Here is a 17,294-nt window from a genome sequence, read left to right as displayed (position 1 = left end):
ATAAATTAGCCATCCTTATGGGAGGGGACTGTTCTGGCTCCTTAACTCTGCAAGGGTGATATGGGTGAGCTAAAATTTGTCCCTCAGTTCATCAGTAACTGTTTACAAGATGAAGTGCTAAGATGCTTCAGTCAGGCTTTCTGCTTTGAAACCAAAATATCACAGGCCCGTTGTATCAGAAACAAGTCGCATGGTCCCCACATGATTGACCAGATCTAGTTACATGCTATTAGTCATTTATACATGCCCAGCAAACTATAATCTGAAAGTTCTTGCTAAGTGGAGAGAATTAGTAATACTGGTGTTAAATGGTTTCAGATCCTGCTTCTGCCTCAGTATTGCAGCTCTAAAATGAGCCACAATGTATGGTGAGCTTAGAATTCAAGTATGTGATAAGGACTTGTCTTGTTTTCCATCTGAAAAATGATTACACATACTGGAGCTTACTTATCACATGCTTTCTCATACAGACTTTATACACTGTGCTGAGTTATTTTAAATTGCCTTTATCTCATATTTTGTTTTACAAGACCAAGCCGTGTCTGAGAGCAGTAAGGATTATATCTTCCCAAGCTCTCCTCTGGTGGGCTGCTTCCTGGTGTCATGTTTTTAGAGGAGCTGGCAATTAAGATTTAAGAAAAATATGTGGAAAATTGAAATAAAAACCTAGAAATAGAAATTCACCATTCCATAGCAATAATAAAAGATTATAACACAGACATGGTTATGGTATAGCAACAAATCAGTCTATAGACCTATCAGTAAAGAAAGCAATTCATCAGAGAACCAGCAAACATACAAAAGAGTTTTAAACAAGAAATACATCTAAATAGGCTTAGTGCACACAAGTAAATAAGATGTAAACAACCTGTAAAAAGGCCCTGATTCTACAAACACTTAAGTGCCGCCATATGCATCCATGGCTATGGTGTCAATAGGACTTGACACATAAACAAAGTTATGCACAGGGTTAAATGTTTGCAAAATTGGGACCAAGAGACAAATTTTGCTGCCAGTTACTCTGGTGTAAATGCAGAATAACTGCAAGGCAATGATTTTACTCTGGCTTTACACTAGTGTAACTAAGAACAGAATTTGGCTGTAGAAGAATGGGTTAGGCAAATGCTTCTGCAACACATTAAAACTCCTTTCTTTTTTGAAACAAAGGCATTTTTAGATTAAATGGTTTCAGTGGTATGAAGCAATCACTCATTCTGTATGATTTCCTGTGCTGAGTACGGCCCTACTCCTGAAGCTGTCTCTATGCAGGTGAAGCCTTGCTTCTCCAGAAAGTCCTATTACTTTAGAGGATCTGCACAGGTGCAATTTCAGGGCCAAGGCCTCCTAAAACAAGAAAGTAAAACCAATGGCAGGGTTTGTTTGGGAAGCTGGGGGAGGTTTCAAAGAGATGACAGTAGTGATATGAAGAACTGTGTAATATAGCCAGTGAATTCATACTGTATAGTATCTTGGTTCCAAGTGCTGTAAGTTACCTACGCCAGTTTTTTTGTGTTCGCAAAAGAGGTAATGTGAGAAAAACTTTCTTGTGCAGTTCAGCACTTACTCTCCTAATTCTCTCCAGAAGCAGAGAATGCAGGGAGACACAAAAATAAAAAGAGTAATACCTCTCACCCACCCCCAAACCTATTTTTTCCATAAATGCTGAAAAATGTGGACTGTATTTGGTTAGAGTTTTGGCCCAAGTTCTTGACTATTTCTTATTTTATTTGCCAGAACTTATTTTAGAAGTAGCAAAATGACAAAAGTCTAATGACAACATAATGATACACTCCTGTTTTCTAGATATTCATAGGAAAAATCTTTAAATAATGTGAAGGTTGTGACACAAGCTGAAAGAGTGAGGAAATCCATACTTAAAGTTGACACTAATGCTCATGTGGAAAATAAAAAACACGGTGACTTGAGTGCAGCATGAGATGCCAACCACAACTCTGAATTTCCAGGCTTTGTGTCAGGTTCTGTCAATATAACATTATTTAAATGGGGTTTTATGTCTGTGAATTCACTTTTGTTTTAATGGTATGATTATTTTAAGCGGAAGAATCATAAAAAAATCTTCTCAGGAAAAGTTTTTTTTTAAAAATGTGTGTTTCTTTATTGAGGAACCAGAATAGATACAGTCACATCAAAAGAAACTAATGAAAGTGTAGATTTAGGGAGGCAGCACAGCTCAGTAGACAAGTGGTAGTGTAGGTTTCAGGAGATCTGGGCTCGAGTCCTTATTCTACCAACTGCCCTTGTTAGATGATCTTAGGCAAGTTACTGCACTGCCTGTCTTTGAGTTTCAGGACTCAGCTTCTTTGTAAAGCACTTTGAGACCTGCAGATGAAAAGTGCTTTACCAGAGCTAGGTACCATTTTTAAATATAGGCTCAGTATAAGATACTTAGATATTATTAAATATATAGTTTAGTATACCTTTTATACCTCTCTTTTTAGGTCCTGCTCTGTTATGCTTGTGTTTTTGCTTCCACATAGAACTACAATGACTTCAGTTGTGCTCCAGGGGGTTTGAGGTATTGGTAACTGTAACTTTAAGTGTGTTAATTTCTCAGACAGGAAGTCTGGGAAGGGGGCTCTGCAAAGCTCATGTTCTGTTATACAGAGGCCATTGAGACCTGCATTATTGCCATTCTGGCCAAATATATATTCATTGGAGCAGAATGCCATCCCTGCTGCCAGGTGAAAATCTACACTATCAGACTATAGAGTCAGTCTCACACTCACTGCCACATTGAGGCCTTACTACACCATTTATCATGTAGGCCATGATCCTGAAAGTCACATTAGTGGACCCCTGCACCTGTGAAGTCTACAAGAAGACAGCACATTAGTAAATGGGAGGATTGAGGCCTTTAACTTTACCAGCTGTTAATGCTGAGAGAAACTGAATCACTACTGTGAAAAGTGCAGAGACAGTTCTACTGTGCAATGAAGAAAATAGGAATCTCTGTGGTTATAGCTGAAATCGGGACTTTGTATGCCTGTTAGCTGAAAGGCAACTGAGAGAAACATGGAAGCAATGGAAGAAAAAGAAAGATAGGGAGCATATGATCATAGAATCATAGATTATATATGATTCTATGATTATATGCTCCCTATCTTTCTTTTTCTTCCATTGCTTCCATGTTTCTCTCAGTTGCCTTTAAGCAAACAGGCATACAAAGTCCCGATTTCAGCTATAACCACAGAGATTCCTATTTTCTTCATTGCACAGTAGAACTGTCTCTGCACTTTTCACAGTAGTGATTCAGTTTCTCTTAGTTTGGCAGTCCAGGTGGGGAATTGCCTTAATACAGTTTGCTTATGCTAAAGCTTTTTCAACTTGTAATACTGTAAACATTGTAATGACCCCCATGGTGCAAGGGTTGATAGGACATGGGCATACACTGATCCTAATGTGCTGCGATACATGAAATTGTGTCTAAGGATCACTTAGAAAGGAGATGTGTACTAAATGCTACTGATTAAGCTGTGGCAATGAGCAGGTTTGGAGAAAGAATTAAACGGAGTTAGCAAATAGTGGCCATAAAGCATTTGCAGGTGTTTTGCAAAGCTGCTCTTGTCACATTGGTGAAGCCAGAGCTTCCCCTCCTGTAAACTGAAAAAGCAAGTCTGTTTCTACATGCTGCATTACTGAAAATGTCTTTCTCTCAGGAATTACTTTTGAGTGATCATGTTCACAGAGAACCTCTAAGTGGAAGGGGTAGAAACCATCCAAAAAAGGTAGAACCAAACTATCCAGAGGATTGGGGTAGAGCAGCCTCTGAAGGGAGTTAGAAGAGACTCATACAAAGACACAAAAGGAGAAAGGTAAGCAAGCAACTGCCCTATCCCATTAAGCCAAACTGATTTCCATCTTGTCTCTGTAGTACTGCTCTAATGTTACCTTAGGGTGGATGTACCCTAAGGAAATGTTTGTTGCATGTAGTTGCTGGGAAAGGCTGATCCCTGTCTATCTTATGGGCTGCACCTGGGCAGCCTATGTTTCCTAGGGCTATAAAATGAGTCATGGGACTTTACCAACAATCTGAAATAGGGCAAGTGTTGCATGCAGTGAGAGTAGTATTAGACAGATCAGGGAAGAAAAGCTTTGTGTTGAGAGAAAGTTGTCAGGGAAGCAAGTACCCCAAAAGTTTTAATAACAATATCTATGCAGTGTTGTTACTAGGCTGTGATAGAGATAAAGTGGGTGAGCAACTTCTTTGTTTCTAACAGTATTAGTCTCCTTCCCCAACATCAGCATTCCCTAGACATGGGAATAGGATGATAATATAAACCAGTTCAGCAGCCCTTTTAAAGCAATATAAGGGGATTAGCAGAGGGGATGCTATTCTATACTACTGAGCTATGGAAGGGCTCCTTCAGAGGAACCAAGAAGGAAAATGTAAATTAGATTTAAACTAAATGAGGGTTAACTAAAGTTACTTAGCCTACTTTAGTACAAATGACTTACTTAAATATGGAAATCTCCAATTTATGAGAGAACTATCAGAAAGGCCCTTGACTGAGAAGCTATGCACAGGTTAGCATGAACCCCTAAACTCTGCTCAGGACACCAGCTTTGATTCTTACAGCAGCTAGTAACTTGGTCTAAGATGGCACATTACTAGCAGAACACTAAAGTAAACCTGGGCTTATTTTCAGGCATATATCAAACTTTGCTTCTGATTGCTTTACCTCAGCTATTGAATGGGAGGTGGAAAGGAACTCAAAAGAAACTAGAGAGATGACGCTTCATTTGTATTATCCACAGTTAAAATACTTCAGACAAGAAAACTTTAGCCTTGACATAAGTTAGTGTAGCTCCTACTGACTTCAATGAGGGCATGTCTACACTAGGAAACTATTTTGAAATAACTCCCAAAATAACTATTTTGAAATAGCATATCTACACTATAGGGAAGCCTTGAAATTAGTCCTAGGTAGGATCCCTTAAAGCAGATGCACTTCCTCAACTTGAAGCACTGGGGAGTAATTACTCTGAATGACTCTGGGGAGTAGTTATTTCCAGATAGCAGCTATGGAGTGTCCATACTACAGCCATCTTGAAATAAGCATTATTCCTTGTGGAAAGCAGGAGGAGTTGTTTCAAAATAACAGGCTGATTATTTTGAAACAACAGGCTTGGTTATGTGGATGCTCCACTTGTTTCAAAATAAGGGGCGTTATTTCGGAATAACTCCCTACTGTAGACTAGGTCTGAGTTGCAACTCTATATCCCAGGGGGAATTTGGCTTGTAGAGCCAATATGTGAGGAGACAATTTGGCTCGATAAAACAGTTTAACCTTTTGTGGAAAGGATATTGAAATACCATTGCTTGCTTGATTACATCAGCCAGCTGGTGGACCACTAATGTCTATTGGACCACATGACATAAAGCAACCCCTTCATGGGAGAACAAGCTGTACGTGCACAACATGTACCAAATGAGTTTTGCATATATGCATCAGCATTCCTTACTCTGTCTATTCCTTGCCCCTTTGGGCTTGCATCCACCCTCAGTGTTGAAGTATGCAACAGCAAGCTCAGCAAGGCATTAAGTAATGTGCTCCATGAGTCTCCTCACTTAGTGACATCAAAATAAACTTTACATGGAGTATACTGTATATCCTGTCTGCTGAAAGGCTTTTTTTCCTTTCTGTAGAAAGGCATTTTGTATCCCAGGGGACAGGCATCCCCTGCCAGACAATGCAAAGCAGCCTCTCACCTTCCCCTCCATCTGGAGAAAGGAAATAGGAGAGTTGCCAGCTAGAGAAGAGGAGGGTAAACAAGACACATTATTTCTAAATGCTTCTAAAAAATGAATGATGGATTCAATACATTATGGACTTTATCCAGCCGTTTTATGAGAAAAGGCCAATACTTTTGTCAATATGTTGCACTTTTTAATCCATTTAGTTTAATTTGGTATTTCTGTTAGCTAAAGTTCTCCACAAATAGTCCCAAAACTTGAGAGTTTCACAATAAAGAGGCTTAAGTAGGGTCCTCTAATCCACTTGTAGTAAGCATGAAGACCCTTTCCATGGTGTCACTAAAATGCTATGTCCTTAATTTAAATCTAATTTATATTTTACTTCTTGATTCCTCTGAGGGAACCCCTCCATAGCTCAGTAGTATAGAACAGCATCTCTTCTGCTATGAATATTCCTTTCAAAGGGCTGCTGAATTGCTGTATATTATTCTGTTCCCATGTCTGAGGAATGCCGATGTTGGGGAAGGAGACTAATATTGTTAGAAACAAAGAAGCTGATAGTGAGGGGATAACAAAATTTCTCCAACTACTTGCTTTTGCATCGCCTCTGAAATTGCACGTAGTTAACTATGCAGATGTGTTAGCTTGAGGATATATTATTCAGGGGGAAAAGAGGTCTATGGAAGAGCCTTGGAATCTAATCCCTGGGGTTTAATGAGCAAAGGCTCAATTGGTCTGGAGATGTTCCAGATTCCATCATATTTTAGGTCTGTGTCCCAGATCAGAACCTTCCCTATACTCAGAGGAGATTTCTGTTTGGGATCCAGGCTTTTGATTTGGCCTATGGTAGAGACACAGTCCCTTCATAGAGTTTGGGTCCAAACTATCTCTATATTTCATGAGAATTATCTTTAATTCTCAAAAAAAAAAAAAATTGTCATTCACTTCAGTATTTGTGGCTAACAAGGTTTTATGAAAACAGAAATGTTCTGGCAAGTAAAGTTAGAGTATATATTTGTTTGGTACTGTATTATATTAGGTCACTGTAAAATTTTTCTGTATCCAGGCATCTCCAACAAAATCACAGGCACAAGACAGTCTGTCTTCCATTAAGCCCACATTGTGGACTATACACACTAACTTTGTAAAAATAGGTGTTTTTAGTGGCGATTCTTTGCTGCAGCCAAACTTACCTGAAGTATGAATGTTTATGAAGCAACAGTGGATGTGCATTTTGCCCCATGTACATGATACATGAGTTGATACATGGCTCTTAAATGATTGAATTCTTTTCTGGAGTTCCTTCAGATGTTTCCAATAGCAGATGAATAGTTGTGTGTGATAATTATTAACAAAGTATTACAATAATCTGCTATTGCTCAGTACATTCGGAAGAGTAAATCAAGCATCATTGGTATCTCCTCAGAATGATAGAGAGCTCTCAACTCCTACATATTTCTTTTGCTTGATCTAAAGCAATCTCATTTAGAGCCTGATCCTTTGAAGTTAATGTGAGTCTTTCCATTGAATTCAACAAGCTTTACATAGACTTGGGAAAAAATGAAGAAAAGGTGAAGAAGGGTCAGAAAGGAAACTTGTAGTTGTCAAACAAGCCACATAATTGATATAGTATTGAAAGGGTTAAGACTATAACTAGGCTAGCATGGCACTTTGACCCACGCAATGAGGTGTTTTGTATGGAATTTCTTGTAACTAATTGTAAACAGGTTGAATTGCTAGATGCCAACCTGCCAGAATTCATTATGTTTCCAACACTTATGCTGAGCCTAATCTGTGGTGAGGTCTGGTTGGTGATTTTGAGATGGAAGATTTTGTTGCCTTTCACCTGTGTTCTGATATCAATGAAGGACCTCTACAAATATTAAAAAATGGCTAATGATTATTGTGTGCATATTGTGACTTGGAGTAAGCACAAAGCTGAATCTTTTTTCTTTAGCAGAGGAATGCAGTAGTTTATTTTCCCCCACTGAATACAGTGGGACACCCAGAGATGCCAGTGTAGCCCATTACTCTTCAGCAGAAATAATAATGTGAAATGTTCTTATTCTACTGTGATGTTTTGCTTCAGTAATGCTGTTGTAAAACAACCCCTGAAATGCAGAAACCAAACTGCACTTGCAAATTCCTTGTCTTCAAATTCTCCACATTAACCTCATTATACTGTGCAGAATGCTTCAGTGTACAAAGTATTCACCGATAAATCAATGGGACTACCTAAAAATACATAGTCAGAACATTTGTTTTTTGTTAGAATTATGAAGTGACTTTTTATGAACGTTGGGCTCAGTTAGAGATTGGCTATCTTTGATATCATAGCCATGCCAGTAATGTCCAGTAAATCCATGGGGCTGTTTCCTGATTATGCATAAATTCCATTTCATGACAGCAATAATACATTCCAGGCAGTGTATTTCAGGGTGATAATTATACTTCTTGGGTGGTTAAAGTTACTCCACCTTAGTTGTATGAAAAAATTTGCACCGTTGGCAAAAATGGTAAAATTTCTTGGTTTCCATGTGTTTAAAAAAGGGAGAGGGGAAAGGAAACTTTGCCGTATTTCAGTTGGCATTTGGCTAAATAAGGGCAGAATAAGAAATGAATACAGTCTTCAGGATATGGTCTATGTGAAAATGTCTCAGGAAGATTCAGGTAGAGTATCAGTTGGCCTTTAGCTAGTAGGAATTGTGCCTGATTGGTGAGACAATGTTAATTATGAGAAAAAAAATGTGGATCAGGAAGCTGGGGCACAAGTTGGCAGAAGATTCTGTCAGTTGCTGATTTTGCAGAGGAATAGTGCAATGATGTGTCCTGACCACTATATTCTCATGAGAAAGAACTCCTGAATAAAGGTGGTATGGCTGCCTGTTGTAGCCAGTATTACCATCAAGGGATCTCTCCTGTGTTCTCTTATGGCTGTAGAGTCTGACCCGTAGGGGACAAGGTCGTGAAAGGATGTCACACAGGAATATGTTGGCTCCCACTGAAGACTTGCCTGGACACCTGGTCCTCTTTTAACTCATTTTTTTGCAGCAGTCTTTCTGAAAGTGCATGTTAACTTTATTGATAGTTGCTCTCCATTTAGGCATGTCCTTGGCAGTATCTTTGAAGTTGTAAGGATTTATGTTCCATGAGTTGAGATTCTGCTTAAAGGTGTCTTTGAAGCATTTATGTTGGCTGTCCTCACTCCACTTTCCAAGTCTTAGCTCACCATAAAAGGTGAGGAGGGAGCTATCACCGCCTATTTTGATAATATGACCCGTTCATCTAATGAGTTTGGATAATTATCTCCTCAGTGCTGGTTGTTTTTGGCTTTTTCAAGGATGCGAATATTTGATATGTTGTCTTGCTGGGGGACATTCAAAACATAAGAAAAATTTCAAGTTGATTGGGGTATCTGCAGGAAACTGTCCATATGTCACAGCTATATAAAAAGGATTTTATTACTGCTTCATTCTACATCATCAGTCTTGTTGAAAGTTTGATTGTATGTTGGTTGAGTGTTCTATGGTGAAGTCTTCGGAAAGTATGCCTTGCTTTTCATGTTCTGTTTGATATTTCTTGATCCACAGAACAGTCATTTGAGATGGTCTTGCTATGGCATGCAAGAAGTGATGTATATTCTTTAGTTTGTATCATTGGAGGTGAAGTTTGGCTCAGTGGTAGTAGTTAATAGGGTTGGTTGGAAGAGGATTTTGTTTTTCCAGGCTGATGGTGAGTCCAAACTATTTAGTTGGCTCTGAGAACCTGCCAAGAATAAGCTGTAGTCACATTCAGTATGACTCAGTAGAACACAATTATCTGTAAAAAAGTGCTTTACACATGAGTTACTCAAGGACTTTTGTCTTGGTTGTAAACTCTGAGAGAAGAATTTCCCATCCGTACTATACCTTATGTTGATGCCCTTGTGAAGGTTGTAAGTTTCATAATTCAGAACAGCTGAGAAACAGAAAACCAAAGAGTAATGGTGTAAGAGCAAAGCCTTGTTTCATCTCATTAGCTATGGGGAATGGCTTAGAGAAGCCACCATTTGACCAGACATTTTGTTCATATAATTGATGATGATGTGTGATGGTAGTGAATTTGTTAGGGCAGCCAAAATTTTCTTGAATTGTCAAGACACCATTTCAAATGCTTTGATTAAACCAATGAAGACCACATACATTTCCATACTTTGTTAAATTCATTTTTCTTAAATCTGCCTCTCAGTGAAAATCACATTTGATGGAGCTCTGACCTGATCTAAATCCATGAAAGTTGTAGGGAGGAAGAAACATATCAAAGTGTTGGAGCTTCATGGAAAGGAACAAAAAGAGAAACAACAGGTAGTTCATTAGTGCTGCAATGGATGTTTGTGATGCAATATTCTTCCTATGCCATCCTTGAAAGAGTTAATGAGCCTGAGAAGGAGAGCTAATTAACTTGGTAGGCCATACCTGAGGGGAATTAGGCTGAATAAGCAACCCTTTATTGGGAAGAGGGCCCAGCTGAGAAGGAACAGATGGGGCTATGATAAAGCCAAAGAGCTATCATCAGATGGTGTTGCAATGTAGAAACCTCCAGTCACCTGCTAATTATAGTGAGGGAAAGGAGGAAACTAGGGAGATTGGGGGATCCTGGCCCTGATGGAAGGGTGTACCCAGAGCTTGACAGAGGCAAAGTAGGAGCAGTCTGAGAGAAACAGTAGTGAGATTTGTGACTATGCAAACCTTGCTACTAGGTGTAGAATCCCTGGGATGGAACCTGGAGTAAGGGGTGGACCCCAGTTCCTCTACCATCCACTGAGGAAGTCCCAGTCAGGACAGTGGAACTGAAGATTACTTGGGACAGTTCATCCTGTGAGTCTTTGTGGCTGTGTCTAGACTGCATCCCTTTTCCGTAAAAGGGATGCAAATTAGACACATCTCAATTGCAAATGAAGCGGGGATTTAAATTCCCCTCGCTTAATTTGCATAAACATGGCTGCCGCTTTTTTCCAGCTCGGAGCTGTGTCAGAAAAAAGCGCCAGTCTAGACGGGGGTCTTTTGGAAAATAAAGCCTTTTCCGAAAGATCCCTTATTCCTTATTTTAAGAGGAATAAGGGATCTTTCGGAAAAGGCTTTATTTTCCGAAAGATCCCCGTCTAGACTGGCGCTTTTTTCCGGCAAAGCTCTGAGCCGGAAAAAAGTGGCAGCCATGTTTATGCAAATGAAGCGGGGGGAATTTAAATCCCCGCTTCATTTGCAATTGCGATGTGTCTAATTTGCATCCCTTTTACGGAAAAGGGATGAAGTCTAGACACAGCCTGTTACTATAGAATGGGAGGATGATGATAATCTGGCTGGAGGGCCAAGTCACAAAGGAGAGAGGGAGAGGAAGAGGATGCATGAATGAGGAAAGGGGTTGTTGGATGTGACCAGAGCTAATCAACGGAGTAGCCAGTAAGAGGTGATCCCAGTGGCTAACGTACCTCGTGACAATGTGGAAGAGAAATCCATGTGGTTTATTACAACATCACAGAGTATCCAAACTTTAGACAGTATTTGAAAATATGCAGTAATAATTTCTGCAGAAGGGCTAGCAGGCAGATAGGCAAGGTACAGGATGAAACACTGCAGCTGTACAAGACAAGTGCACATCAGATAAGAGAAGGTGCAGAGATAATAATAACGAGCACAAAGTATGAAGGGTTCCCAGAGGAAGTGTTTATTAAGGCTGCTGGTGCTTCCTACACTATTGCTGATACCGGGGATAGTCAATCACATTTGCCTTCCATCACAGCATTAGGACACTGATGATACCTGGCTATTCCCTTCAGGGAACTTGAGAGAATCCACCAGCCACCCTCCTTAGCACTTCCTGTGGCTTCTCACCTGCATTGCTGTGATGGAAGGCAAACGTGATTGACTACCCGCAGTATCAGTAACAGTGTAGGCAGCACCAGCAGCAATGACTATTCAGTTGGTGGTTGAAAAGAGTCAGTATCCTCCACTAATGTACATTGGCATAGTTCCATTGTTGATTTACACCAGTAGAGGATCAGGTCCATCGAGGGATCATGATGGGGGTATGGAGATTTTGTTTAGATGTTGCCAGCAATTTCAGAACCTCAGCTAGTCCAAAATCATGCTCAAAATGAGGTAAAGGACCTGTTCTATATCACATCTCAATTCAGCCGTCTGTCTAGTTTTAGTTACCTCAATTTAATATGCAAACCATTGCTCTTTTGGTCTACACTTGAAACATGATACTGGCATAGCCTTACTGCTGTATGCTTCAATATAGATACTATCTACACCACCAGAAGAGATTTCCCTGTCATTGTATGTATTCCACCACCCCAGTAGCTAGGTCAGTAGAAGGATTTTGCCATTAACCTAGCTTTGTCTACACCAGGGCTATGTCTAGACTGGCATGATTTTCCGGAAATGCTTTTAATGGAAAAGTTTTCCGTTAAAAGCATTTTCGGAAAAGAGCGTCTAGATTGGCACAGATGCTTTTCCGCAAAAGCACTTTTTGAGGAAAAGCGTCCGTGGCCAATCTAGATGTGCTTTTGCGCAAAAAAAGCCTCGATTGCCATTTTCGCGATCGGGGCTTTTTTGCGCAAAACAAATCACAGCTGTCTACACTGGCCCTTTTGCGCAAAAGTTTTGCGTAAAAGGGACTTTTTCCCGATTGGGAGCAGCATAGTATTTCCGCAAAAAGCACTGATTTCTTACAGTAGGAAGTCAGTGCTTTTGCGGAAATTCAAGTGGCCAATGTAGACAGCTGGCAAGTTTTTCCAGAAAAGCGGCTGATTTTCCAGAAAAACTGGCCAGTCTAGACATAGCCCCAGGGTTTCATCAGCTTAACTGTGCTGCTCAGGAATGTGGTTCTCACACCCATGAGCCATACAGCTATGCTGACAGGAGGTCCCAGTGTAGACTGGCCCTCAAATTTTCCCTCATAAAAGAACATGGAATAAGACAGATTGATTGTCATAGTTTTCCAGTTCTGTGGAAAGGAAAGTTTCAGAAGTTCTAGTGTGCAGGTGGATCCTTCTTTTTATAACTTGATAATACCCACAAGTTGGTGATTAACACCTTTGCTTTGTGTTCTCCCTCAGCATGTGGATCTTATTGCCTCATCAAACATACAACAGCACAGATGGCTTTCATCAGCGAAACAGCGCTGTTTGACAACTAGTAAAAAAATAATTTTTGCTAGCAGAAACAATCAGCTTTCCTCTCCCCTCCTCAAAACTTCCCCGAGAATAATCTATGCCTTTATCGCTATGATTCTAGTAACTCATCTATAAATCAGGACCATTTTGGTGTCATGACAGGGCAAAAAAATGTTTTGGTGTACAATGAGTCCCAGTACTGCTTCTCCAAGTGGATTTAAATCTGCACTGTTTGTAAGAAAGGATGACTACAAATTGAAGCTTATTGTAGGAAAGGGATGTGCACTGACATGAAATTCCTTGAAAGAATAATTAATTAGCTTCTCCTCCTTAAGACCCTCTGCCTCTGAAAATGAATCTTAAAGGTATAATCATCTAAGACCTCAGCCCCAGGCCTTCCAAAGCATCTTCCTTTTCTGTGTCTCCCTTCAGGTCTAGACCATAAGATTTCCAGAGCAGAGATTGTCTTGGTGCACGTTTGACTGTTAATATTATTGTGAGTTAAAGCTTTGATGAAATGGAAGGGTCTGTGGACAGCAGTATGAGGAAGAAGCTGTACATGTTATTGCGCTGTTCTTGGGAGTTATTTAGTAAAACACTGTGACTTTTACATGGCATCCGTGCTGTAACATCTTTCTTGTTCATTGACTAATTCATACCCCAGCCTTAGGGACCTGATGCCACTGTCACTGATATCAATGGAAGTCTTTCCATGAGAGTTTGACTGGACTCTTACTCTGGGCTGAACAGGTGTATTTCAAATTATAGTAAATATATCTCAGCTGTTCTGAACAGAGGGCTTTGTTTCAGCTATTCATCTTAACATCTCTCCTTCCCCCCCCCCCCTTGTTTAGGCTTTTAAGTCAAACACTGAGTGTGACTAATGATGGCAGAGATTACTAGGAGCATAAAGTTCAAGAGCGAGGCTATTTATTTGTTTAAGAAAGTTGTTTTCCGAGTGTCTGTCTCTCTCTCTCGCCATATGCTTAAACAGAAATATTTCAGAATAGCAGGCCATTGAATATTGTTTTGACAGCAAAGATTGCTTGTAAAGAGCAGGGAAAGGAAGGGGAAACGTTCATTGTTCTTAAAATTAATTCCATTTTCATGCAAGCTGTTCTTGTAGCAATTGCGTGGGAGGAAATGCTTCATGTGATGCCGAGAAGACTCTCTTTATAACTGGGAATACATATTATGGGGTGAACAACCCAAAATAACTTAGAATTTAGGGCTGGATTCTGACCACCAAATTGGCAAAAGCTGAACCAAACCCAAACTTCCATCATTGGAGCAAGGATGGAGTCTAGAAAACAGGGATTTTTCAGGCCTGAATCAGAAAGTGGTGATGTTTGTGACAAGATATCACATGTGCATGTTGTCACATTTATTATCAAGACACCAGGTCATGGAGTGACATCAGTTAATAATATGGCTCAATAAGTCTGCCAAGATCACATTCTCCAGAGTTTTAATTCAGTTCAGCAGGATAAAAATCCTTCCCCGGATATGCCTGTAGAATTCCCATTAATTTGGCCAGTGGAGTTATGTACGCATATCTGAGGTCAGAATCTGGACTGCTATCTCCATTGAATTTAATGCTAGCCATGGAGAATGTTAATGGGTTTGTGCTTTAGGTTAGTTTCTTTTCCAGCTAGCTTCTATAATTTGCTTCATTGACTCAAGTGCATAATGATCAAAACAAATGAACACACCCAGATGCAGTAAACATGCACCTCAGTGGAACAAAAATCTATCTTACTTAGTAGCCTACATTCTGCAGAATTTGACTTTTAAAGCACCTCTGCACTTGATTATTATGTTGTAATTTTGCAGCAAAGTTTCTGGGAAAGGGGATAAAGTTTGCCTACATTATTATTTTTTAAATACTAGTCAGCATGATGAATGTATTAACTTTTATGACAGTATTTATTTTGCCAAAATGATGTTCTGCAGTTTTCTTTCTTTGAAAATTTATTGAAATTGAAAATAAATTGATTTTTTTCATTTTGTTATACTCTTTCTCTCCCCAGAGAATATCACTGTTTTTCTCAATTATTTTCTAGTTCAGACAATTTAAATAATTTTCCTCTTCTACTTCTCTTACCGGTAAGTGCAGTCACAGGTAAGTTAAGAAAAGTTTGCCCAATTGAAAGCTTCTGATTAAAAAACAACAACAAAAAACACTGGAATTCTTGTCCTTAATGGATGGATTGCCAGATTATGACTTTAAAATACAGTACTTGCTTTCTGGTTACAAAATCAGCCAGACAAAGATAGGCACACAAACCAGAGAGTCTAAAGTAGTCTGCATAGTTAAAGCAATACCAGACTGCAGGTGTGTCGGTGCTCACAGAGAGAAAACAGCGAACTGGAGGCTGTTTTACTGAACCCAAAGAAATCTTTTTTAGCAGCATTCATGTTTCTGAGCTCATGAGGTCAGGCTATAGAAAAGCAGCTGACACTATGATATTGAAGGCTCCAGTGGTTTTCCTGTAGGGATAGATGAATGGCCTGGTTGCTTTATACTGCTGACTTTGTCAATTAAAACAGCAAAGTAAAAACTGGTTTTCCTCATGTGGATTTCTTTTTAATGTGATTTCAAACCTATTTGTGGGAATTCTCCCTGACTTCAATCTTCTATCTGCTTAAAAGTTTTTGAATTTCTTACTTTCTCCATTGCAGTTGTCAGAGTACAGGGTGTCTATAGTTAGTATGGCATTACAAAATTTATTGCATTAGTAATTTTTGAACATATAGCAGAATTAATATGAGATGGTTTTATGCTGCACCATTCAGATTCAGTTCTGGGCTTCTAATTCAGGACCACAAATTTTAAAGGGACTTAGAAGACTGGTTTGGCTTGTTAGAGCGAGAAACTCTAATCATGAAATTCAGACTTATGATTAATGGCAGATTTCAGAATCAGTGAGTAAAGAGCCTAACTGGAGACATAATTTGAAGGCAACAGGATTGCACAGGTGTAACTGACGACAGAGTTTGGCGTACAAAGTCTTTACTTCTGGTGGTGTTATGTGAAAAGAAAAAATCCATCTTGATTTTAAGAGCCCAGAGAGAGTTTGCTGGGATGACAGTTCTTGTAAACTGAGTGAATTTGATCTGAAAATCCTTGAGACACAACAAACAAGGATCTCTATGAAGTCCTTATGCAAAGCAAAACTGCACATTCGCTCTGAGTTTCATTCAACCTTAATTTTGTATTGGCATCTCCCTGTATTTAATAAATAATTCACTGCTGTATCCCATGTTGTCTTTCAGATTTTTGCGCCACACCGAAAAAGTGTTCTTAGAGGTCAGTGGTGGCAATTCTCATTTGTCATAATTGCATACAACCTCATTGCCTAGTATCACTCTCCTAAGCAATGCTTATACTACAGAGGTTGCTTTATTTATTTATTTAAAATATTTTTACCCTGACTCTCTATGTAAAATATGCAAGGTGGCTTACAAAATTTTAAAACACAATATATAAAAAGTAAAATAAAAGACCCCAAGGGGGGGGGGGCATAAAACCTACTAAGACCCACCGAGAGGAGGGACACACATATACTCAAGCACCAATAAAAGCACAGGTAAAGAGGGTGGCTTTAGCCTGGTCCAGAAACAATGCCAGTGTAGGCACCAGGTGGATGTCCCAGGGTGGGAGTTCCATAGCCTGGGAGTAAAAGCTGAGAAGCCCCTTTTCTGCGTAGATGTCAGCCTGATTTCCGTAAGTGGAGAAACACAGACCAGAGCCTCCTCTGCTGACTTTAATCCAGGCCCATATGCAGGAATTTCAGTGAGGGGTGCTTTTTTTTTTGTAAATGTGGACCACAAGGGTGTGACTGCAACCTCCATGGTCTCCCAGGTAAGCAGGGAAATCAGCCCCAGTCTTTCCCTGGCCAGCCAGAGCGTGGGGGAGGAAGGCTTGGGTAGAGTGCCGCTCCAGCCTTTCCCTGTTCAGCTGGAGCTTGCTTACTTGGTGTACTATGGAAGGTGCTTTTGCACCCTTCGCTCCCCCACTTCTGCGTATAGCCCTGTAATTCTTGAGCAGGTTTATACAGGAGGAGACAGTCCTTCAAGTACCCTGGTATCAAGCCATTTAGAATGGCTTTATAGGTCATAACTAGGACCTTGAATTGTGCCCGGAAACCTACTGGAAGCCAGTGCAGCTGCTGGAATACTGGCATGATGTGCTTCATGTAGTGAGTGTTAGTTAAAACTCAAGCAGCTGCATTCTGGACCAGCTGATGTTTCTGGAGATTCTGCAAAGGCAGCCCCATGTAGGCTATGTCTAGACTGCAGGCTTCCTTCGAAAGAGGCGCTTTCGAAAGATACTTTCGAAAGAGCCTCTTTCGAAAGAGCGCGTCTAGACTACAATACGCGGATCGGAAAATCGATCCGCTTTTTCGAAAAAGAGCG

General features: G+C 39.9%; 1 protein-coding gene across 1 annotated transcript in view; it reads left to right on the top strand.

The window, feature by feature from the left end:
- The window catches only part of LOC142826872 (uncharacterized), a 184,176-nt gene extending 171,278 nt beyond the window's left edge, over positions 1–12,898 (top strand). The window contains exons 5-8 of the mRNA XM_075919821.1: positions 6,783–6,914; positions 7,444–7,513; positions 8,267–8,386; positions 12,819–12,898. Of these exons, the coding sequence (XP_075775936.1) occupies positions 6,783–6,914; positions 7,444–7,513; positions 8,267–8,386; positions 12,819–12,898 (402 nt within the window). The remainder of the gene's footprint in view (positions 1–6,782; positions 6,915–7,443; positions 7,514–8,266; positions 8,387–12,818) is intronic.
- Positions 12,899–17,294: the final 4,396 nt, after the last annotated feature.

This window comes from Pelodiscus sinensis, chromosome 2 (genome assembly GCF_049634645.1).
Source record: "Pelodiscus sinensis isolate JC-2024 chromosome 2, ASM4963464v1, whole genome shotgun sequence".
Classification (NCBI taxonomy): Eukaryota; Metazoa; Chordata; order Testudines; family Trionychidae; genus Pelodiscus; species Pelodiscus sinensis.
Note: the sequence above shows the minus strand (reverse complement) of the source record. Positions and strands in the feature narration are given on the sequence as shown.